General features: G+C 29.6%; 2 protein-coding genes across 2 annotated transcripts; one reads left to right on the top strand and one right to left on the bottom strand.

Moving 5' to 3' along the window:
* The first annotated feature begins 7,599 nt into the window (after positions 1-7,599).
* Positions 7,600-9,993, top strand: LOC113854199 (receptor-like protein EIX2). The gene has a single exon (XM_027485086.1). The coding sequence runs from the start codon at positions 7,600-7,602 to the stop codon at positions 9,991-9,993; it is 2,394 nt and encodes a 797-aa protein (XP_027340887.1).
* Positions 9,994-14,437: 4,444 nt separating this feature from the next.
* On the bottom strand, positions 14,438-19,012 carry LOC113853915 (probable receptor-like protein kinase At2g42960). Its single transcript, XM_027484619.1, has 8 exons — positions 18,510-19,012; positions 17,269-18,000; positions 17,030-17,134; positions 16,727-16,849; positions 16,265-16,435; positions 16,049-16,178; positions 15,723-15,932; positions 14,438-15,033 (listed from the first exon to the last, which is right to left on the bottom strand). The coding sequence occupies exons 2-8, from the start codon at positions 17,931-17,933 to the stop codon at positions 14,905-14,907; spliced, it is 1,533 nt and encodes a 510-aa protein (XP_027340420.1). The 5' UTR covers positions 17,934-18,000; positions 18,510-19,012; the 3' UTR covers positions 14,438-14,904.
* Between the last annotated feature and the right edge of the window lie 8,039 nt (positions 19,013-27,051).

Here is a 27,051-nt window from a genome sequence, read left to right as displayed (position 1 = left end):
TTTTCCTTCTCGGGCTCCTTCTCCTTGCCAAGGGAGAGATCCTGAGGAGGGGGCGGGCTTCAGTTATAGTCAAAATTTGATCTACAACCAGATGTCGGTGATCAGCAGCAGAGGTGCCCTCGGGAGTTTTTAGCTTGAGACCCTTTCGGTAACCCAAGCCGGATCCTCTTTGTGCCATTATACCTACAATAGAAACAAGAGGTCAAATCAATATAAATCAATATTCAAAGTACAAGCAAAAATGCGAAACATACCATCCATATCCAACCGAGGTTGGGAGACTTCAATAACAGAATAAAAGACCGAACAGGGAGCTCCCTAGGAAGAGTCTTTATATACTCCAAAGCCGACAACTCTTCAGCCGATAACATCTCCTCGGGGAGAATGTCGTACTGACGAGGTACTCGAGTCCAATAGAAAGGGAAAAGCGGATTGTCTTTGCTATCAAAAAAATATTTCCTACCTATAGGGTGCACGGTTACCTTGAAGTAACCAGTCTTGAAACCCTTGAAAGATGAAGTGTAGGGTTTGAATAATGACAGTTCAGGCTACCTTATTAGCGACACCTATCTCGCCTTGTTTGAAGGACGAGTACAAAAGAAATGAAGAAATAAACCTACACTAGGCTCGATGTCATGAAATTTACACAAAATCCTAAAGGCTTGCATCGCCGCCCACCCATTCAGATGGAGTTGCGTCGGCGCTATGTTCAAAACCCTCAGCACCTCCATTTGGAAGTCATCAAAGGGAAACCTTATACCTAATTCTCTACACATATATTCATAAATAAAAAAAGTATTAACCATTCCAACACCTTCTCCTAAAAACACTAAGTCGGGGTTACCGGAGTCTTCGCCTCGGTAGGTGTCGATAGTTATCAGATATGAATCTGAAGCCTCCCATAACAATATATAATAGTGGTCGACAAAAGAGTGGAGACTGCTATTCTTTTGGAAACGTGAGAAGTAGGCGGCTACTTCACCGTGAACCCACTCATATCTTAGAATTGCGCAAGGAGGGAATATCGGCCTTTCCCTGAGAGGGCTAACATTTGGTAACGATTGAGTAGAATCAGAGCCATCGCCAACACCAAACAATTCAGCTTTCTCACTACACTCTCTAACTATCTCAGCGTCCGCCTTACTCGATCTTGAAGAAACCTCCCCCTTTTCGGTTCCTCTAACATTTTCAACCCCAACAACAGTAGTTGGCCTTGACGAATTCAACAATGAATCCTTCCATTATATGGATTTGGCCATGATAAAAAATCAAGGAAAAGAGGAGAAAGGATGACTAAGCATACCTTACAGTTGTCGGAAGAAGGCTTCTAAAAACAATGAATACCCCTCGGTCTAGAACAACAGTATATACCCCCTCGATTTAGAGCGAAAAAGCATGAAAAGAGACCTGGTTCACCACGTATTTATAGAACTCGAGGTGTCGGGCATTTGAAGGGTCGCGTCCCTTGTCGATCGTTAGATCTTTCCCAAGATCTATGGATAAGATTGAACAACCTTTCATTTCAGAGGCTTGAATCCCGAGGAAACCGTAAACTTTTTTAACCCTAATTTGACGCCACCATAAACTTTTGAAATACCTTGCGTCCTACCTCCTCGACCTAAACCGAATACCTTCTCAGACTAAAGATTCAGTAATCTGACTACTATCGGTTAAAATGATATTAAGCCCTTGTATAGTACCTCCTCAGACTTAGGGGGCTAGTGTACTGGATAAGGCACCACTCGGTCCTACTTATAGAAAAAGGAAACCGAGTACTCTTTCGGCTTAAATAGCCGAGTACCCTCTCAGTCAGATTAAAAGGTAACCCACCCAATTAAGAGATAATAATTAGACTATTATCTACTGTAATTAAAGGGCCAAGATTAGGGCTAACTCATAAAGTCCATTAGCCCATAATAATGCTTATAAAAGGACGGTAAAATGTATAGGTAAATAGTTGTCTTCTGATTATAAAATAGCATTTATTGCTTAAACTGATACCTGACTTTATCATCGGATTGTCTTTTGCAGGTATCTCCCCCCACATCAGATCGTGTCAGCAGTGTCAGGAAAGACGTCATATCAATCCTGAAGAAATGATAAGATCAGTGATTCCTCAGCAGGAACATTCCCTTTTTTTTTTTTTATCGTTCTCCTTTTACTCTATCAAACAAAAGGAAATAGTAGAGATATGAAATGAAGTTGTGGTCTTTGGAGAAATATTACAATCAAGTCAGAATCACAACAGAAGAAAGTAATATTATCACTTTGCATGATACTTTCGGGAGTGCTTACATAATGACTTAATTAAATCTAAACGGCAAGGCAATATAAAATGAATCTGTCAAGCCCAAATAAGATGATATTATATTTTGTGTGATTTTACAATGTTTCTAATATTTTTCTCACCATAAGTGGACAGCAATAATAATTATTAATTGAATAATTAAAATAGTGTATGGTATAATTTTACAAAATCCTTGTGCATGAAACATAGACGTAAAAGTTGGGTCACCTTTGATAAAAGGACAAGCATGCAACGTTTCCATCGTTGCAGATTAATCGATGCATGTTCCTGTATCTACATGAAGCATAACATTTCTCTCTTTTTATATTCGTTACCACTAGAAAGTTCTAGCAGCCATTGGTGCTGCAAAAGTGAGTGCTTATGTCACTCATGGCATGTTCCCTAACCAATCATGTGAGAGATTCACTGGTGAAGATGGCTAGTACCAATTTAATGTCACATATTTGTACATTTTTATACCCATTTTATGTTTGAATGTCACTGCGCAATGCCATTTTGTTTACTTTGCAGAAACCTTGGAGAATGTATTTTGCCTACTTCTGGATCACAGATTCTTGCTCACTTACTGTCTAAGCTCTTTTTGAAGTATTGAGTCTAGCTTGGTACATTGCTATTGCTCTACAAATTTGAAGGTAAAAGCTAATGAAAAGGAAAACGTTCAGCTTTGTGATAAAAGGGATTCTCAACTACAATTTTTTATCCCTGTTTAACATTTACTATGACCTCCTTTCATTTGTGATAAACATTGCTACGATCTAAAGCCCAATGAAACCTATGAATTTAATTTCTTCTAATCTGGACTATACCCGAATTCCTGATTAAAAGGAATTAGAATTTGAAGTCATTGCCTTAATCCTTGTTTAAAATGCATGGAATACGTATTTCAATTTAGTAATTTAAGGTAATGAATGCTATTTCTCTCTTTATTTTTTATTCAATTCCAGGAGAAGCCTTCAAAAAATTTAAATAAAAATTTGAGTAATTGAAATAGAAGAAATTGATGGGACAATACAGTTATACATAATTTTAAAAATAGAGAAACTTAATAAATTTAAATTTTTTAAGAGATTAAAATCGCACGTTATCTATACTAAATGAACCTAAAAAGTATAATTTAGCCTAAATTTACTCTTTCCTGAAAGAGATTGTGATTTGATTCAAGCGATGTTATTTTGTTGAAAAAAATAATAAAAACATGTTAATTGGATGATTTTGATTTTGTCAAATAGCATAATTTTCTTTGGCATATAACCTTTATATTTTTTTTTACAAGTCAAATAATTATTATTAATGAACTGAATAGGAGTAGTTCAACTCATTTTTATCAACTTAGAACATATATGAATACAGAAAACCGACTTAAACATTAGTAAAAAAACATGAGAAAATGTTAGTACTAAAGGGAAAGATGTTCATGATGTGACTTTTAACAATTACAGTACTCCAACTACGTCAAGGTCACCGTTGTTGAAGATAGCTGCATTAAAGGCCACCCCAAATTGATGCATGTCACACAATCATAACTAATCCTAATTTTTCCTGAAAAAATGTCCCTATTTTGTTGTTAAAAATCAGCAAAATAATTGGGGAAGACAAGTATGCACCTGATACACTAATAAATGGTTGTTTATCACTTTGCAATTCATGAGTAAATGCTCCACATCCTCTCTGAATCATTGACACAACATGTTCATTGATAACTCCTCTACGAACCAAATTAAACTTTTGTTTACAACTTATATTAAAGATCATCTATCAAACAAAGGCTAGAACTTTGTATACATATGAATCCAAAGACTTTTGCAAACATTTATGGCTTTTGAAGTCAGCAAAGCCGCAGACCGCGTAGATTTGTTTTATATTTAAACAACCAAGCAAACAATCAACTCATCAAGTGGTCAATGCACTGATTCAATTTTAAAAATAATTTGATTGATAATCATAAAATATTTAAATGTAATTATACATATACATTTATGGAGTTACTTAGGTGAGAATACTGATTATTATGAGAATCAGAATATTAAATATAAGCTATTGAATCTTACTTATAAAACATAATACAAAACCATAATTTTTTATAATATTTAATATAACTGTATTTATTCAAACTTAAACTCAATACTACAGGTTAAAGTGAATTATATATTTATGAGCGTTCAATTTATTTAAAATTAATATACATAATTATCAAAATAATAAAACACAAGACACCGTACATAAACATAATAAAGAGAAAAAGCATTACATAAAACAAAAACAATTGCTCATAATGAAGCGTGGTCAATGAGATAACAAATAACGTTAATGAATGTGACAACGTGTTCTGCGACGTGGCTCTATTAAATGTGACAACATGAAAAGGTTGTGCAAGTCGCTTTGTGAAGTGTACGAAACAACGTGAAAATGAGGCCTAGAAGTAGTAGATTTTGTAAAATAAGCATGATTTTATTGTTAAATTTAGAGTATATATTTTTTTAAGATTTCTTTTCTCTTGACTTTTTTTGAAAAGTTTCACTAAGCTTCTAATTTTATTTAAAAATCTACTTTCCTATTTTCACCCTAGCTATGACGTTAAATGTGCAGTGGAATGGTATAATAATTCAAAGATTCTGCAATATCATGCATATCTCAACCAAATAAAATCATCAAATAAGCCAAGTTTGTCAAGTTATGCATAGAGACAAAGGAGAGAGATAATCATGCAATCACATCCATGCCCGATACAAACCAATGAATAGTGTTTGTATATATATCATGCAAAATCCATATTGTGGAAACTGAAATTTTAGTTTAATTTTTTTTTAAATTAAAATAGAAGGACTCGAAAGTTTTCTTAATTTAATGTTAATTCTCTAAATATTAAAATATTTAAAGAAAATAAAATTTATACTTAGTAGACTATATTTGTCTAATTAAAAAAATTTATTTATTTAAAGATGTGATGATAAATTAAAACTCCTATCTTTTAAAAAATATTAGTTTAATAGCTTATGGAATGTATTGATATTTTATTTTAGAATAAATATAAATATAAATATAATTTAATAATTAAAGAATAAAATTTCATATTTTATAAATAATAACTATAAATAATGAAAATATTTTAAATAATATTATTTTAAAAAATTTATTTTTAAATGATAGTATTTTACATTTAATCTTTCTTTTAAGAATATTTGACGAGTTAATATTATCTAATATCAAATAGTAAAATACTTTAGCTTTAAATCTAATGATAAAAAATTAAACTGAAACAAAATTAGAATCAACCAATATATAATATTTCAAAAATTTTAATTCTTTTATTTTTATTATTAGGAGAAAAAATTTATATTCTTATTATTTGAAGTAATATTAAATATAATTAAAATAAGTTTTTTTTACCTCATATATAACGAAAAACTTCTATGTTATATCAATTGATAAAAAAATAAGAGAGAGATAGCCTGTGATCGGTGGAAAGGCTTTTTATTTGCAAATGTGGGATTGGGTGAACAGAAAACTCACACCCATTCAACTTTGCTGTTACGTAGAACTCGTTTCTTTCATTATTACTGTTATCGTGAGCTTTGCGTTAAAAGAATCGTTCTTGCCATGCTCCTCATTAGATTTTATTCTAAGTGCGAATGTAAATTGCCCAAAAATAGATTTTCTTTGTGGACTTCTTGAACATGGATTCCTTTTCCCAAGGTAGAAAAATGGTTGAAACCCAAGCTGAAAGATGCTCTTTTATATTGTGCATTTTAAGTTACTCTTAAACGTATTCTACTTCAGAGGAAAAATTATATCATTTTACTGCAGAGGAAGAGATAGAATCAACTTGGAAGGAGTTAGTGATCTTTGCTTGGTGGAGTGATGTTGTAGAAATCTTTAGTTGTGAAATATAAAAAATACAACTATTTAATAGAAGTGAAAAGATGGGAATCTTATAGTGAATAATATAAAAAATGTTAAATTTTATTATAAAAATGTTATAAAAATATACGCAACTGTAATTTTATATTAATTATTATAAAAAATTAATAATTTTCATTAATATGACAACACATGGTTAAATAATATGACAATCAACTACTCCTCCTTTAAGAAAAGTAATTTTACTTACTTAAACTATCTTTGTAAAATATATTTATAAACTCTCGAACAAGTTATGGAATAATATATTATTTTACTGTAACATTTTTTTAATAACATGTACAAATATTGCATTATTAAGTAAGATATTTGATAAAATAAACGTGCAAAATATCATTTTTGTCCAAAATTTATGGGGAGTATCTTAAGTGGTTGACCAAGTAGAGAAACAGAGAGTTTTGCATATGATGGGTCACAGGTTTTTGACGAAATAATCTGTAAGTGTCCTTTTAATTTGGAGACTTTTTCTACCTTAAAATGAGACATCATCGATCTCTTTTTCTGAAAGTGTCTTTGGAAGTTTAATTTTCACGCCGGTTCCATGTATGTGTCCAATGTTAGCTCATAGCGGCATGTAACTTTTGTTCTAAGTTTCACACTTGCAAACAAGCAAATCCTAACTAACAAACAAGCATGATTATGTTCAAGATTCTCACACTTCTAAGTTATTTCACATTTTGTAGTCATTCTCTGAAAGTAACCAAAACATATCATAAAAAGTAGAAACAAATGCTTGAAAAGCATGTGAAAAAAACAGTTAATGAAAATTTACTCAATTGTACGTGGTGGTATGATAGCTAATTGAAATAATTTTTTATCAGTTGATCACGTATCTGTGGTGTTTGATAACATCAATGTAATTTAGACGAATTAAAACTTGTGTGATTTCTCAACATTTAAATAAAACTACAATTGTGATCCAATAAAAAATATATGTTATTTCTAATTTTGGACAATCAATTATCTTTAATCTCATAGGATACTATTTAAATGTAACACTGAATAGAAAAAAAAAAGAATAAAGAAATGATTTTCTATCAAATTTATCATAAATATTTTCACAAGAATAGAAAATTTTTACCGACAATTTTTGACAATTTGGCAACAAACAATCGTATCAATAGTTCCTTGTAAAAAAAAACATATTTCAAAACATGAGGTTCACGAATTTTTAAACTATTCTTGTTCAAACTCATCCTATCTATTACGTTCATAAGCGATCAGCCTAACTATATAATTACACTCCCATCTTGCTTATGGTATAAGACATCATTCATACATTCTCATAGGATTCAACCATGGTGATGTTTACTTCACATATTTCAACTATTTTGCTTCTTTTAGTTCTATGTACAATAACATTCCCCAAAAGTATGTCTAGTAATCACAAGGTGGTTCGCTGCAATGAGAAGGATCAGGAGACGTTGTTAATCTTCAAACAAGGCATTATAGATCGTTTCGACCAGCTTTCAACATGGTCAAATGAAGAAGATTGTTGTGCATGGAAAGGAATCCAATGTGACAACATCACCAACAGAGTTACACAGGTTGACCTCAAACAATCAGAAGATTCATTAGCGACCTTGGAAGGTGAAATCAACTTATCTTTACTAGAACTTGAATTTCTAGTTTACTTGGACTTGAGCTCAAATAAATTTGATGTTATAAGTTTGCCACCTTTTCATCATAGCATCACACTTGCATCCAACCTTTATTACCTTGACTTATCTTGGACTGGTGACCTTGACATGGATAATCTTTGGTGGCTTTCTTATTTTCCTTTCTTGAAACACCTCAACCTCTCAGGAATTGATCTTCACAAAGAAGTTAATTGGCTTCAATTGGTGGCTATGCTTCCTTCGTTATCAGAGTTACGCTTGAGTGTTTGTAACTTGAATAACATCGACCCATCTCGTTTGTATGTCAATTTTTCTTCACTAGTAACTCTTGACCTTTCTTACAATAATTTCAACTCTAAATTACCATATTGGTTGTTCAATCTTAGCAAAATCTCTCATCTTGAACTTCAGCGGAATAGTTTACATGGTGAAATACCTTTGAGCTTGTTAAGCCTTTGGAATTTAAGATACCTTGATCTATGTCATAACCAACTCAACGGATCAATTCCAAATTGGCTAGGCCAACAAGAACATCTGCGATATCTTGATCTATCTTATAACCAGCTCAAAGGTTCAATTGCAAATTGGATAGGCCACCAAGAGCATTTGAAACACCTTGATCTTTCCCACAACATGTTTTGTGGTTCCATTCCTTCAACTCTCGGAAATCTCTCATCCTTAATTTTGTTGAGTATTGGTTCAAATTTCTTCTCTGGTGCAATATCTGAAACACATTTTTCCAATCTATCTAATTTAAACTATTTGGACTTGAGCAGTTTAACTTTGGCATTCAATTTCCATCATGAATGGATTCCTCCTTTTCAGCTCAGTACACTTTCTTTGGAATATACAAATCAAGGTCCCTACTTTCCATCATGGATATATACTCAAAAGTCACTCCGAAACTTACTCATATCTAGCTCAGGAATTTCATCTGTAGATGGAGATATGTTTAGGAGTTTCGTAGCAGGAAATTTTAAGATGCTCGATATATCCAACAATTCATTAAGTGAAAACTTGTTGAATGTAACATTGAACTCCTCCTTTATACGATTCGACCGTAATAATTTCATTGGAGGGCTTCCACATATATCACCAGAGGTCCTATTTTTGGATTTATCTAACAACTCCTTTTCAGGACCAATTCCTCGAAGTTGGGAGAATTTGAATAATGTGTCATATATTAACTTGTGGAGAAATAAGTTATCAGGTGAAGTTTCAATGGACTTCTCAAAGTTGACAAATTTGCTATTTTTGGATCTAGGAAGAAATGAATTTTCTGGAACTATACCAATGAAGATGCCACAAAACTTGCAAGTGATTATATTGAGATCTAATCAATTTGAGGGCAACATTCCTGCACAGTTATTCAATCTCTCTTCTCTATTTCACTTGGATCTAGCCCATAATAAACTTTCAGGATCCATGAATCAGTGTGTCTATAACATGACTCAAATGATTACTAATAATATTGGCTTTTATTTTCCTGTCTCTATTGACTTGTTTATAAAAGGGCAAGATTATGAGTATCTAGTCATTCCAAACAGGCGAACTATTGATCTTTCAGTCAATAACTTGTGGGGAGAAATTCCCAAGGGACTATTTGGGCTTATTCAAGTTCAAACATTGAACATATCTCATAATCATTTGACTGGAACAATAAATACAGCAATTGGTGATATGAAAAATCTAGAATCTCTTGATCTCTCCAATAATAAGCTCTTTGGACAAATTCCTCAAAGCATGGCTGGTTTGTCTTTTTTAGCTTATTTGAACCTATCATGCAACAAATTTATTGGACAAATTCCAATAGGGACTCAACTTCAAAGTTTTGATGCATCGAGCTATAGTGGAAATCCAGAACTTTGGGGAGCTCCTCTTACAAAATCTATCACAGAAAAGGAAAATCCTGACGATACAAAGCAACATGCTGGAAATGAAGATGGTGAACTTGACATGGAGTCACTTTATCTTGGCATGGGAGTTGGGTTTGCTGTTGGCTTCTTGGGAATTTGTGGTTCTTTGTTCCTCAATAGGAAGTGGAGGCACACATACTACTGGTTTCTTGACCATGTGACTGATCAACTTTATGTTTCTTTCATGGTTACTTTCAACAAGATTTGCAAATCCAATACCCTTGATGGTTGAGAGCAATGACACCAGTTCTTTAGTTTTGGTTTATTAATCCCATTGGAGTCATACTAATATGATTATTTAGTTTGACTTTTCTTTATAAGGGCAGGTGCAAGTTGAAGTTAATAAATCGAAAGCTTTTGTTTTGATTATTGATCTTATTAGAATTTGGAATTTTTGGATTGCAATCTCAATTTTGTGCATTTTTAGACAATTTGGGGTGACCCATATACAACTTGAACATCACTAGTGTTAGTACTCATGGCTTAAAGTAAAGAAGATATGGTATTGTTATTAGCGATTAACGTAACTGATATTTTCTTATATATAGTAACTGCAATCTATTTCAATATCTTTTACAATAACAAAATACGATTATAAACTCCATATTATATTATAAACGAGATTACTCTCTCAATGAAATGAAATATACACATGAAATATTAAGTGGCGAGGACAGTTTTTGTACCTTTGATGTGAAGGCTATGGAAATTTAGTGTCCAGTAGTGGCGCAATAATTGAAAAAAAATAAATTAATGTGCATATGAAAATTTATATATAATAAATTCATATTAAAAATTACAATATTTAATATTATTAATATAAATTTAATAATTTTTTATAAAAATTTAATATATTTATATTTTTATTACAAAAACACGTGTGTAAAAAGTAAAAAAAAAATGGTACAATATTACATGCATATTGAATCAAATAAAATGGCCCACAGGAGAGTTTGTCAAGGCATGCATGCAGACAATAGAAAGATATAATCATGCACAGAAATGGAAATAAGTTAAGTGGTTCAATAAGAGCTTATTGCCTAATTTTTTAAAATTTAATTAAATTTAACCTATTTAATTAATAGGCTTAATTTATATTTTTTTTAAAATTTAATTAATTAAATAAGTTAGATTTAAGTTTAAAAAAAATTATTAGACTTATTAGAATAATTTATTTAGAATATAAAATTTATAATAATATATTAAATAATTTTATATAAAAATTATAATATAATAATATATTAAATTTCAATCATCACATTAAAATTTATATTTAGTGCTAAAGATAGAGATAGAATTATTAATAAATATCGCTCTCATTTAAAGAGAAATCTATTGAAATATATGCATATCTGAAACAAACATACAAATAATGTTTGTATATCATGCAAATCGATTTGTTGGAAAGCAAAAATTTATTGATTTTACATAACCTACCTTTAATTATCGTAGAAGATAAAGATATAGGATAATTGAAAAAGCCATTTTCCTGGTTTAGTTTTTTTTTTTTTTTTTCAAACTCTTCTTTCTTGTTTTCTTTGCAAACCACAGAAAATAAAAAAAATAAATGAGGGAAACATAACAAAAAAATAAAAAGAGTGCATATAGAATATTTTATAAGCATTATTATTTAGTTACAAATTTTTAGAAATAAAAATAAAATATAAAGGATGAAATAATATAGAAATACTAAATGTTAAGTTAAGGTAAACCAAGCACCCCTCCTTTAATGAAAGTAACTATACTGAACTAACTTATCTTTTTAACTAGAATCTTCATAAACTCTTGAACAAGTTATAGAATAATATATGTTTTACTGTAACAATTTTTAATAACCTGTAAAAACCTTACGTTATTATATGAGATATTTGATAACAGTAGTTCTATATAGTATAAAAACTGTATAGTAAAAAAATGTTATGAATCAAAGATAGATTTATTTGATTGGTTAATTAATAATCTTAGAAATAAATAAAAATTAAAAACAAATGGAAACTAAGCCAGGTTATGCAACAATTTCGTATTATTAGTATTCCTATTTGAGAAAATAAATGCACAAACACCATTTTTCTCAAAATAAACGACGAGCATTTAATTAAGAAGGGATCGATAAGCAGAGAAAATTAAAGTTTTATATATTACAAGTTTGCTTTTGACAAAATAATTAGAGCTGTAAATTTAGGAGCTATCATTAACATATGTTTAAAAAACACGTTAATTTTTGCTCTTAGTGATAGCTAAACATTAAAACTAGAATGTTTTATATCTCATTCAGTCTCTCTCTTTCTCTAAACAAAACTTATCTTAATTATATATATAGTGAATGTTGAAGCAACAGCTATGAAAGTTGAAAATGAGTACCAAAAATTTCAGCAACATAAACATGAGATGGACCATCAGGCAAATTCACATGAAATCGAAAACCTTGAAGAAATATAGCAATTTTGCCAGGGGAAACTTTCAGACTTCCACGTTCAGTGAGTCCTACTAATCCAGCACACCATATTAAAATATATAAATAAAGGGAAAGGAATACTCATAAAAAACTGTGGTACATAAGAAGGAATAGATCATACTCTTTAAGTTTTGTTTGAAAATTTACAAAAAGAAAGAAAGAAAAAGTTGAAAGAGTCCAAGAAATTAAGATAAGAGATAACAGAAAAAAGAATTGTTTGAATGATTAATATTGAAAGAGCAAAATAAAAATAATTTAATATATAAATGACATTATTATTATTTTTATATTTTTTTATTTCTATTAGAAGAACAAGAATGAAAAGAAATTGAAAAAGGAAAAAAGGGTAAATTAGTCATTATTTTTTAAAAAAAAATCTTAAAATAAAAAAACTCAAAAAAATTAAGAAAACTCAAAAAAAGTAAAGTTAAAATCAAAGGCAAATAAATAAAAAGAAAATTTAGGAACTACACTTGTAATATGTTACAAATGAGAGATGAGATTAAATGTTACATCATTCTAATTTGCAAGTCAGCATTTTTGTTGAGGCATCACTTCAATCCTTACGTGCATAGTATTTAATTTAAAAATTATGAGCTTATTTGAGTTTCAGTCCTAACCTCCGTTCATCAAAATTGAAAAATTGTTCCTTAAAAAAGAAAACTCTGTTAAAAGGTGCTTGAATGGAGTTTTTAGGTACCCCAACCGAACCAAACAGACTATATATCTTTCATGTATTGTAAATGATTGTTTAATTCATCGAAATTAAACTTTATAATCTCATGCTTTGAAATGTTTATACCCTATCCAATTATATAGTCAATTATCATAACAAAACTTAATACTATGGTCTTTTTCATATTAACCTTTTAATCTAAACTACACATGCTTAGAAAAGTTATTAGTAGTTAATGTAATAATTTTTTAAAAACTAATCACAACATTTTAAATTTGCTGCAGTTAAAGTCATCTTAACTCAAATTATGTTATTATATTTGTAAAAAAGGAAAATATGTAAAAAAATGATAACTAGTTCAAAAACTTTGTAAAGGTCTTACATTAAAGCCTAACCAAAAAAATTTAAAAGATTCTTAAAAAAGGCATGAAGATGTAACACTTAAGTGAGCAAAAGGTTACAATCTCTTACTGCATGGAATAAACAAAATCTAATTCTAATTGTTACACAAACATGAGTTAGACATATTTGTTGCCAACTGAGTGTCACTCCACCTGTCACATTAAATCCCATGTCCAATGAAGTTTCAAGATAGAGAAGACAAAAGCTACACTCACCATATTTTCTTTAATTTTCTTAAAATGAATTATTTACCTTACAAAGTAACTTGTACAAACCCTTCATGTTGATGCTTAGGTAAATATGTATTGGAAAAGATACGTGACCATTTTTTAAACATAAAATTAAAATTAACAGAAAAAATAAACATTATTTATATTTATAAATTTATAACATTTATGTTCATTATCTTATAAGATCCATAAAAAGTCATAACTACACTGTAGAATGAGAGTTGGGAGAAACAACATGTAATATACATTTTCTAATAAATATAAGACTCCTTATGATGATTTGTATAAAAGCCTGCTCTTATGGAATGAGAGTTTATTTGAAAAAAAGACTCTTTTCATAGAAATTCTTAATAAACACCAGAGTATAAAATTTAGAAAATACCTATAAAAAAATTTGTTAATGAAATATTTAGGAGACAGAACATTTAATATGATTTGTGGGGAAAGAAAAGTAAAAATTCTACCGAAAAATGAGATTTTGCATGAAGTTTGCAGCCTTTCGTTACTTCACAAGGCAAATGTTTTTCAAGAATTCCTTTTTCTTTTTTCTTTTTTCACCATCACAACTTAAACATCCTCAAAGTGCTTATAATTTAGCTGAGCTATTACCAACCCTTAGAAAAAGGAAAAAAAAATGAATTTATAATTAATCAATAATTTCACCATCCATTAGAGCAACCGGCCACTTTCACATCTTGGTCTACCATTGGTGTAGGTAACTTGAAATGGGAAATTGATAATGTCAGAAAAGATAATTTTGTTTATTTTATCCATTTCCCTTTTTATCATCTGGGCAAGTTGCAAATTGAACCACAGCATATATTCGTCTATATGTCAAACAATTTGATATGGGATAGGCACAGATAATAGAGATATAGAATCCAGTTGTGGAGAAAATAATACAATCAAATCAGAACTACAAAAGAAAGGGACTTTATCACTTCACATAATACTTTCTGGAAGGTGTACATAATGATTAACTTAAAAGCAAAATGGCAAGGACAATGAAGCCAAATATCAGTTACTCACCAAATACCAGTTTTCATCCTCTCCTCTCTCAAAGCAGACAAAAATGGCTACAAATTAGCACTCATGTAAGGAAGGAATTGGCTCAGCAAACATCTGTACAACATTAAATAATGCACTTGCGCCGACTCCATCCTCCTTGCAAATTTGGTGTACCATATCCTTGAACAAGAAAATCCTTCATTATCCAATTGAGCTATCTCTGACTTGATCCTCTTCTCAGATTTGATTCTATCTTCAGATGCAGCGAAAAAACAATCTCAAGGCAAACTTGAACATATATGGTATTTGGTTACTGAAATCAGGACAAAACCAAATTGTGCATGCAGGTTAAGTCATGTGTGGTTGTCAATCCTACCCTTGAGTTGTTTCTGGAGCATTGCCTTCAGCACCCTTCACTTTTTCAGCATCAGATGGACCAGAAACATCCTTCAGAGATTCAATTTCCATGCTAGCAGTGCGACTCTTTCTATTCCTTCGATCCTGAAAGTGATATCAATCAGATGTCCAGCTTGAAAAAAAGAAACACAAATAGACAAAAAGTAGAGAGGACCATAAATCCATGACATTCAATATTTAGTACATAATAATTAATCATGGAAAGGTCGTGTGTACTTAAAAGGATGAATTAAATGAATAATTTAGTGAACACGTGATTCATTGTTAGTTATTCTAGTCCAACAATCATTCAACACCAACAGAAGCTTAACACAAACCAGAAATAAAAATATGGCTATTCCATGATTGTGATTTGTGATACCACCATTAACCTTGTGTTTGAGCAATTACTAACTGCAGATAAAGAAAAGATGTAGTAGTCACCCTCAACACTCCACACTAAAGACAGACACCAACAGCTCATCATATTACCCACTAGAACATTATGCACCAAAAAGGTATGGAGAAAGCAAATATTCCCAATCAGCATACTTCCTAGTTTGAGTAGAAGCTAAATGTGTAGGCTAAATAAAACTAAGCAACAAAACAGAAAATGTTTTTCCTGAGTTGAAATCCAAGGTTCCAATCATTCTAGTTGATACTATGTCAGTCAACAAGGAGAAAACATAACCAAGTCAACAAGGAGAAAACATAACCAAAAGTTGCAAACTGTGATAAGTTTCAGAGTCCAATGGTAGAAGTTATATATGAGAGGATAAGATAATAAAGGGAACCTCTCGGAATGCATATTCATCAGCTTCAAGCATCCTCACAACCTGACTCATTTTGGGCCTCTTTTCTGCATCAGGGTCAACACACCTGAGTGAAACCAGAAGAGCACGCTTTAAAGCACGTGTTGATGGTTTCACTTCAAGCCTCGAGTCCACAACTTCCTCAGCCCTCCTTGTCCCCACCATCATCTTGAGCCATTCAACAAGATTCACCTGTCATGAGGATATTCACAATCTCATCAGCTATACAAAAAGCAATGATCACTTCTCATAGAAGACAAAGTTAGAAACAGTATGTAAACTGGAAGTACTAATTAAGTATTTCAAACCTCATTAGCAGGACGTGAATAGTCTACAGGATCCCTTCCTGTAACCGCTTCTAGCAGGAGAACACCAAAGCTGTAAATGTCACTCCTCTCGTTTAACAAACCTGTATTAGCATATTCTGGTGCCACATAACTGAAATTGAAAACTGGAGTAAGTTTCAATTTATGCAAAATCCTTTAAATAAATCTAAAAAGTAGATAATGAAACATTCTACATACCCAAATGTTCCCATTACCCTAGTAGTAATGTGACTTTCTCCTGAATCCAAAAGTTTGGCCAAGCCAAAGTCGGAAACCTTTGCATTGAATTCATTATCAATCAATATGTTGCTAGACTTTATATCCCGGTGAACCACTTTTGGTTCTATTGCTTCATGTAGGTAAGCAAGCCTGACACCAGCGATAGTAAATAGGGAGTTTAATCAGTGGGGTTAGGTCTATACTCTATAACATATCAATATCAACATAAACTCTCAAATGACATTGATAACACAGTTTGATACACACAAAAAACTACTTGTACAAATATTTAGGGAATATGAAAAAATTCATGAAATTATAGTTTGATATGCACTTTTGTAAAGAATTAAGACAATCATGATTCATTCAAACCAATTTTGTACAAGTCAACAAAAATGAATAATATGGTCCACCCATTACAATTTTTTAAGCAGAACTTACGCTTTGGCTGTGCCAAGTATAACTTTCATCCGAGCTTCCCAGGTAAGTGTCTCTTGTTGGCTCATAGCCCCATGTAACCATTGTTCTAAGTTACCATTGTTCACATATTCATACACAAGCAACCTGCAAATCAGATGACAACTGCATTCATAATGAAAGGAAAAAAACTACAGAACAAAGAAAAGAACATCTGTTCAAATTTTGACAAAAAGACTATCACAGAAATAAAGGTTATAATGTCATTGGGCATTGTAGGGTAATGTGCATGTGCAATATTTTGATACATTAAGAATGAAGGTGTACCTGTGAACTCCTTCTATGCAATATCCAAGTAAGCGCACAAGATTTTTGTGTCGAACATGACCAATAGCCTCTACTTCAACCCTGAATTCTTTCTCTGCTTGTCCACTATGAATTCAATGCATTATGCAATTATGGTGTAAGTTCAAAGGTCATTTTTCATGCAAGAAATAGTGGCAATAAAATAAGCACCACAGGATGAAATTAAAGATGGTACAAGTGATACCATCAAGTGTTCTTACAAGTTATTAAGAAGTTTCTTCACTGCCACCTCGGATCCATTGATCAATCTTCCACAGTAAACAACCCCATATCCACCCTCACCAATCACATTCTCTGCAGAGAAGCGATTAGTTGCAAGTTCCAGATCTCTAAGTGTGAACCAGTGGCCCCATCCAAGATGAGAAATTTCTGGCAAACCAATTAGAGGAGAGGCAGTTACCATCCCTCCAAATGCCAATGTAGACTGTTTCTTTACAGTACCAGAGCTTCCTTCTTCCCCTGACATTGAACTAAATCCTCTCTCATGATGATACATTGAGCTGCACTGGCTGATATTATCGGCATCACTGGATTTGCTCATGCGCAAATGAACTAACAACTTATCTGAATTGTTCTCACTTGCCTTGTCATGAACAGGAATAGATACACTTTCTGCTTGATCTTGAGGAGTCTGCACCCCAACCTTGTCAACTTTTATATCCTTTGACACATGTGGTATTTGGGATAAAGAGTACTTGTCCAGAGAACTCCTAGACTTTCTCCGAAACATCACCCATATAGACAATATACAAAGAATCAGAACTATAAAAGCACCAACGCCTATCCCAATCAAAACCCATAATCTCAATCCCAGAAACGACGTCTTCTTCGATAATTCCACATTCAGAGAACTGTTTTTTGACATAATTGGATTCTACAAGATTGAATTAGCCCTCCAAATTCTTTTGATAGCACGATTAAGACATTCCCACCTGAGTACAAAAGAATATAGTTAAGTACTCCCTTTACACAAGCTTTTGACACGCAACACATCTGAACATTCTAATTTACAGCCAAGGTTCTTAGTTCTTGCATTGAATCCGCACAAACAAAAAATAATCAAAACCAGCAACTCAACTAATCACTGCAGCTTTACCAAAATCTAAGATATTCTGCAGGTAACATTGAGCCAGATTGCGGAAATTAAGGAAATTCCAAACCAAAAAAGCAATGCAAACTTCAAATTTTTAACAAATCAAAAACCCATTTCCCTCCATGTCACTTCAATAAAAAAAAAAGGCACATTAAATTTACAATTCACCGGATAAGCAAGGGCATATTCACTATCACAAGAAATTATAATTGAAAGCAAAATAGAAAAAAAAACCAACAACAAAAGGTAAACTTGTAAAGCATCACTTATGATCCAAGCAAACAAAAGGCAAACCCAAATGTGAATTGTCCAAAAAGTGGTTCAAAAAGACACAAAGCATTCATTTACCTTTGTGTTGATCCAAATCAACCACCTTGATCTTCTACCTCAAGCACCCAAAGAAGCAACAAAGAGTCTTCCTTCTGAACCCCCAAACACTCAGTGAGCATAGATAGGTCCAGCAATAACAGAACAAAAGCACAAGCCCTGCAACACCCAGATGCTGCAAAAGGATGAAGTTGCAAACTTGCAGATATGTAGTTAACTATAAGGGATTGTGACCTCAAGTGGGTCACAGAGAACACAATATAAGAATAATAAGATAACAAAGAAAAAAGAAAAATTTATGGTAATGCTAGACAAAAATCCTATTTTTAAGAGGAAAAAAAATGCAGAGAGAGAGTGAAAATGGGTTGATTTTGAAGAAGAAAAAGCAATGGTGGGGAAAACGGTTGGTGGGTACTGTGCTTAAGGATGAGAGCGGGACCTTAACTAGCTGGAAAGGAAGCTTGGTTTGTAATGGAGGAAACCAAGTAGAGAGAAAGAGAGAGAGAAACAGTAAAGGCAAAGCAAAAATGTAATAAACAGGTGTGGCATTTATAGCTGGAAGCAAAAAGTGTATTGAATAAGCTAACAAAGTTAAAGTGAAGAGAGAGAAAGAGGAGAGAGAGAGAGAGAGGAGAAGAAGAAGAAGTGGGTTGAGAATGAGAGAGAGAGTCAACCTCAATCCAACATGGGCGAACTCTAAACCAAATCTAGCTTGTTCTTAGGTATACTTACCAAACTGTCCTAAAAGTTCTTTTTAAAAATAGAAATTAATATTGTAAGCCTTAAAATTAAAAACATTTCATCGCACTTTTTTGTTCTAGCTGAAATTTTCAGGAGAGAAGTTGCTGTTTCAGTTTAAATATGTGTTGTAAATAATTTAATCCTGTTAAGAGATAAATTTAAAAATTTAGGGTCACAGATTGCATAAATCAAGTGCAAATAATTAATTGTATATTAATTTCAAGTTTGACCGAATAATGCTTATTTATTATTCATTGATAGACCACCTGTGTGTTTAGAATCACGTCTGGAACTCAAGAAACGTTTGTTTACATTATGTGCATTAGCTTTTATATTCACCTGAAAATTTAATGCATAATTAAATATTTATTGCGTAATTTGATAATTTATCATAAAAGTCACTTTCAATTTAAGATATATTTAGACAAAATATGGAATAAAATATGTTTTATTTTTTATAAATATGATGATATTTTATCTTTCTAAAAAAAATCCTAGTTTTTTAACATTTAAGAATTAAAAAATTTTAAAAAATAATTCTATGTATAAATTGGTGATAAAATCCTATATATATATATATATATATATATATATATATATATATATATAAAAAATTTTGAAGTAATTATTAACGTCACCAGTTTAAATACATATATATAATTATCAAATAATATGAGATTTATTTTTAAATTTATGAAAATTTAATCAATGAAAAAATTAGAAGGTTAAAACTAAATTTTGTCATATTTGTAAAGATTAAAAATTATATCTAAACCCAAAAAATAAATAAAACCATTTTTTTATGGAAAATAATAGAAGACTTTAAAACAAGTTTAGATATGCAATATTATCCTACTCAATTCGGCTAACTTGTTTGTCTTGATTCTTAATTTGTCTCTGCAGAATAATGTTTATGCAATTGACACAGGAATTTTGGTTTTGGACACCCCATAATCCTCAAAGGGTCACAGAAAATGTTGACATTTTTGGAATTGTTGCTGGCATTAACATTTTGTTTTGGTTTCTTGCAGATCGCAAATTCCAGTGAGGGAACATTTTCAGATTGTTTCCTACTACTGAATGTGATGGCACTGCAACCTTTGCAGGCTTAAGCATTACCTAGGTTCATCATTCATTTGCACATGGTCTTGTATTAAAAAAACACACACATATGACATATTCGACTCATTAAGGTTGTATAAACCCAAATTGAATAATTGTATCTGTGATCATGAAATGTGAGTTAACCAATGGGAACCCAAATTAACAATAATTTAATTTAAAAGACAATGAGAATTTAGGTAATTGATAAGTATAATTATGTTGGTACCCACAGATTTCGTTGTGCTACAACGTGTTTGTTTTCTAGTTTGCAGCTTTGAGGCTTGGTATTTAATAATGCATTAACTGGAATATAATTTTTAACTAATCAAAAGTTTATCACTACTTGAAAGGTATTCTAATATTTTATCCGTAGTTAATTGATGAATTAAAATCAAGTTTAAAATATGCTTTTTATTGGAATAATATTTTGATCATTTATGTCATATAAATATTCCAAGCATCCTAAGCCTTAATTGTAATTAAGTAGAGATCGTGTATTATGTACTTTGTTAATTAATATTAATTAAAGTATATCCGGCATCAGTTTGGATATCTGCATCTAATTATTTTCCAAAACTGGCATTAAAACCATTTGTTTAATAAAGTGGTAATTGTTTCGTTAACCAGGACATAGAATTCTCACTTTGTTTTGAGTAAAAATAGAAAATATCTAATAACTTCAAAAGGTAAGAAATAAATTAAAAAAAAGGAAAAATTACTTATAACATATTCAACTACTTTAATTTATTTATATTTTATTTTTAATATTTATTGTTTAATAAGATATGATAATTTTATCTTGTTAAGTTATTATATTCCATTGTCACAGTTCAAATAATTATTCCATTGTCACTGTATTTTAAAAAAAAAAACATTAAACATAAATCACTTTACTCCAAACATGTTTTTAACTAAAATTAATTTTATAAAAATAGTTAGCGTAGCCCAAAAAATGAATGCAATTAACATATGGACATTTTAAGATCATAAATAAAAGAAGAGAATAAAAAAAATACAAAACAGCAACTGTAAGAATTTTGTGTTGAATTTTTTTTGTTACTACCAATACTCTAAATGGAAAGAAAGGAAAGAAAACGATTTTGTTAATCGATAACATCTAACTTTTAAATTAACTCCCATATTTCACTAAATATATCTTAATCACAATTAGTTAAAATAATTTTAACTATTCATATACCTTCTAAATAGTGTATAGTACGATGGCAGAATCTTTGACTATGGGGGCAGGAATTTAAAATTCCAACGGTTCAGAGGGGTAATTATGTCAATATGGTTTGACAAAACCTAATCTTTTCAGACCTCAGAAATAATTGCAAGTTTGGATTAAACAATTTAACCTTTTTGTGAGTATAATGATGGCTTTGGAGCTACAAAAAGCCACCAATAGAGGAAGAAACAGAGACTTTGATTTGAAGCATAACTTTTGATTAAAGTATGACCTGACAAAACCATTCCAACTTTCCTTCTCTTTCTTCAAATTAATTACAAAATATTTAGATTAATATCTTAATCATCTTTACTGTCACAGGAATCAAAACTTTGTTTATGCCCAAATTTGCCAGAGATCTCTTGTCCACATTTGTGAGATACATGCACAGCTCAAACTTTTGAATCTAGTACATTTTCTTATAGCAAATTTAAAATTTAAAATTAATAAATAATTAAAATAATTGAGTGTATAGTGATAACTATTAGTTTATATTATATTGATAAACAATAATTTTTTTGTTGTATAATCTTTAATAGTGAAATAAGCTATAAAGCAAACATTTTAAAAAAAAAGTATGATAAAAGAATATTTATTGTCACTCTCACATGTTTATTTTCACTTTTATTTAAATAAATTGTTTAAATACTTTTATTAATAATACGGTCATGAAAGAAAAAATATTTTTTAAAAAATTAAATAAAAAGACAATATCCTATTTTTTATTTTAATGTTAATTTTTATTATACAAATTAAAGTAAAATTTTAATTAAAAATTTATATTAATATTACTTATACTACCACACCTAAGTTTTGTCTATAAACAAAATTCAACTGGTAGCAAAGTATATTAAGGAATCAATTAGTAAATTTTAGAGTTATAGATCTTAACTAAGTGAAAATATTTAACCATTTATTAATTTTAAGTTCAATACAATGGTCATTTTTGTGATGCACTAATGAAACATATAATTTGGTGGTTTATCGTAAAAATCACCTAAATATAATTGATCTGAAAAATTTAAGTAACTTCATCTTTACCAATTAATTTGATACATTTAAAAAAAATTAAGTAATTTGCTCTAAATTTTAAGAAAATTTTCATTTATTTTTCTTTTATTTTGATAAGAAAGAGTACGAGTCTTTTTGCCGATATCAACATCACAAAGTTTTGAAAAATAAAAACTCTAATCAGTATATTAATGTCACAAGGTTAGGTGTAATTGTTTTCCCTTAAATAAAATAAAAATGGTAAGGTTTAATGATTGACATTGAGTTTCTTTTAGTTTTGTAATTTACTCTACAAATTACTATAAACCAACAAAGTGTGCCGCTCACAACCCTTGAAAACAAGCAATTTGCAATAGTGTCATATAAAAATGCAAGACAAAATGAAATCTTTCTTTTGATTGAATTTAAAATTAAAAAATATAGGAAAAACATAAATAAAAAATAATCTAGTTCTTTAAAGCAAAGTAATTACATATGTTGCTCATTCATGTAAGGCAAAATATCTCTGACACAACAAAAATGGATAATAATTAAGCACTTGCCACGTATCATAACCTTAATGTGTTACATATCATGAGTGAATGGCACAAGTTAAAGGTGGAGGGTCTCAAAATTCCTTATGTTATACATAATGGTTATGTGCAACACTATTTGAACATGAAGACATTGATATAATGCATCATGTCAATTCCACCCACCCATTGCACCAAGTGTTCCTTCTTTATCTTGTGTCTAGCAATTTATTTCTTTCCATTTACCCATGTGCTTTGTTTTTGTTATGATTATCTAGTGCATGCACTAAGCTAACTTATTAGTTATTGAAGAAATTGGAAATTTTTGGGTTATTTTGTTTTTGGGTATTGATTATTTGCCTATATCCTTTTTTTGTTGTTGCCATGGCTATATCCTTAGATAGAGGGATTGGAGTTACTTAGTTACCATGAAGGGACACATTCTTAATTTATTTTCCCTAATGAACTCTATGCAAGACTCCCTTGGAGGGGAGGAATGTGCATAGCATGTGATACTAGGATTCTCAAAAGAGGAAGACTTAGCCAATGCTTTCTTAACTCTCTTTTCTTTGATTATAATGGAAATTGGTATTGCTTTGGATCTTATTTCTATCATGTGTAATTAAATCCCTTAACATGAATGAGGGAGGATCTTATTTTCTTCTGTTTTTTTTTTTCAATAGGGATTATTCTATCCCTAATTTTTATATTTAGATTTGGCCAATTTTTTTAATATAATTCTAGTTAGTTGATTGAGTTGCAACCATGTTACAATTAATTAATGAAGTATAAGACGAATCGAATTATGGGTTATATATAGATTGATCAATTCATAATTCATTTCTACTTATTTAATTAACCAATTAGTTACTTGTCAGCTCTTAAATTGAATTTTTAACTGACTTTTCTAATGATCTAAGTAGGGGAGTACTAATATAAGATATTGTCATAATTAAGTCATCAACAAATTATAGCATTAAAAGAGGTGATTAATCTTTGCAAATAAGCTTTAACTCAAAGAAATAAAACTACTTAAAAAGTTTGTAAGAATTATATTTTTAATTAATATAAAAATCTTAACATTTTTTTATGTTGTAATCTTTGTTGATCCATTAACATATTTCCAAATAATTATGGTCATTCCCATTTCTATGCTAAGAAAAAACAAACTTTCATTAGCAATTATCCAAAAGCAAGCAAAATATTATTTCTAATTATACAAACAAAATTTTATACTAAGATGAAAATGAAACAAAACAAATCAAAAGTGGGAAACAGGCACACATATTGAACTTAAAAAATTCAAACCCAATTAAGCTAAGATGTCACAGGTCTGAAAAATTCCAAACATCATATGACATATGAACTTGTAGTGCACTTCACATGCATCATGTGCACATCACGTGAGTGTTAAAGTGTATCCCTCTTGGCTAGCCATTTAAGGGCTATACACAAACATTTTGCAACTTTTGATTCCTTACCAATAATACAGGCCATAACATATTTTGCAGCTACTTTTACATGGTTGATCAGTACTACCATTATTGGCAATTAAAAATGCATTGTGCATTAGATGGTGGATTAATGTCTCCTTGCTTCACACAAGGACAGAAATAATGTGATAACACATTAAAAAACTATAATTAAAAAAATAGAAAAAAAAATGGGTATGAAATTCCATAGTCTATATTCCCTTTTGGGTTTTCTACAAAATCCACATGCTGCCACCTTGAACTTGCAAAAGAAGTATAACTACACACACATCAATGTCACATTACATCATTTTCATTCTCTGTGTCTAATATGGATAACTTGTTAACATGACGCACATGGGTCCCCTTTGCCTCATATTCAATAACATATCTTCATATCTATCAAAGTATATCTATTTCTTTCCCCATTCGTGCGTTCTTTATATATATATATATAGCAAGTGTGAGATTTCATTAAATTATTAATCATTATGTATATTGTTCTATGAAATAAATTAAGGTTGCAAGTTTTTTATAGTTTAAAAGTTAATTAATGCCACTTTCAATCTTATTTATAAAATATAAATTCTTAATTCATTAAGAAAATAAATATAGTTGTATGTTTCAAATTATTCATGGTATCAAATTAGTATCTTATATATTAAATGAATAAATGTGTTCACTTAAATGGAATCTCTTGCTAAGACATATCTTATAATAAATAAAAATATAAAATGATTAATATTAATATATTTAAAATGAAACTTTTTTCTTATGATTTACACATAATAATAATAATAATAATAATAATAATAATAATAATAATAATTTATAATAATACTAGAGGTAGTATGTTGTTTAAATATGTTTTGGTTTTTATATTTTTTTTATTTTTATTTTAGTCAGTCAAAATCTTTTTGTTGTTTTAGTCCATTTTATTGACATGGCTTAAAAAAAAAAATTAACACATGTAAGTCTCTTTATTAGTCAGATTAGAGTGAGAAACTAAAATATTTCTTAAAAAAAATATATATATATATATATATATAATCTTTAATACATTATTATATTACTTTATTTTAATATATAGTTGCATGACCATATTCATTATATATATATATATATATATAATTATACATAATAATAAAATTAATTTTATGAATAAAAAAATAAATTTTAATCATATAATTATACACACAAGCACTACTATATGTGGATACTTTTAAATATAAAAAATAATCAATTAAAATAAAAAATATCCACATGATTAAAATATAAGAGGATATACAAAATTTTTGCAAAGACTCTCCAAGGTTTTGAGATAGTTTCTTCCATCTAATTAGGCAAAATTAACAATGAAGAGTCAGAGCCTTATTTTGGTGTCACTGTGTTATTTAGCATATTCCAACACATAATGTTGGGTGAGTTTCATTTGATTTCACTAATGAGATGTGAAACCCTATAATTTAATATATAGTTTTCATATGAATTTTAGCTAATTATGAAAAATGTATTATAAATTAAAATAATGTATGCATCATGTGTTGATAGTATTCTTCCTTGCAAATTAGCAATGATGGATGCTTTTAATTGTGCACCTGTTTACTTGAAACCCAACTCTTGAAACACATGCATAAAATTAATGATTTTATTAATTTAATTTTAATTTTAATTTTAAGAGTTGAATTTAGGTATTTAAAAGTATTTTTTTAATATAATAAATATTGTTTAATAAAAAAAATTATTTTTAAATAGTTAAACTCAACCTTGAAATTAAAGTTAGTAAAATCTTAAAATTAATACACATGCCTCCTCTAGTCAAAAGTATTGTATAAATTAAATTCATCAACTTATGTTCCAAACTACCGTTTTTGTGAAAAACAACAAATTGTTAATATTCTGGTCAAACGTCCGTTTCCTTTGTTGAAAACCAAAGCACATATGGTAACACCTAATGCCTTTATATATTAAGTCTAATTTAAATAAAATTTTCAATAAATATTGATATAAATAAAAAATAAATATATTTTTTACCAATAAAAAATATTTATGCTTTTTTTATTTATATTCTTTAAAATTTAAAAATATAAATTAATTTTAACTTTTAAAATCATTATTTTTTATATTAATTTTTTTCTATAAGTACTTTTTTTTATAAACTTACCTAAATTAGACCTTCATCATGTTTGATATCAAACCTTTAGTTTTAATCTCTATAATATTTTTATTTAATTTTGGTCTATAAAAATACAAAAAAAAAGTAATTTTAATTCTCAATAAAAATTAAGATAACATTTTTCTCTATTAAACATAGAGAGTAAAATTAAATAATTTTTTATAGAATTAAAATAAGAAATATAATATTTTAAAATTTAATTATTTATTCAGTTTTGCTAACAAGTATTATTAAGACAGTGGTTAAAGAATTAAAAATGACAAATTTTTATTAAAAGTGACGTTAAATTGCATTAATAATAAGAGAAAAATATATATTA

This window comes from Abrus precatorius, unplaced genomic scaffold (assembly GCF_003935025.1).
Source record: "Abrus precatorius isolate BTA unplaced genomic scaffold, Abrus_2018 Scaffold11, whole genome shotgun sequence".
Lineage (NCBI taxonomy): Eukaryota > Viridiplantae > Streptophyta > Magnoliopsida > Fabales > Fabaceae > Abrus > Abrus precatorius.
Note: the sequence above shows the minus strand (reverse complement) of the source record. Positions and strands in the feature narration are given on the sequence as shown.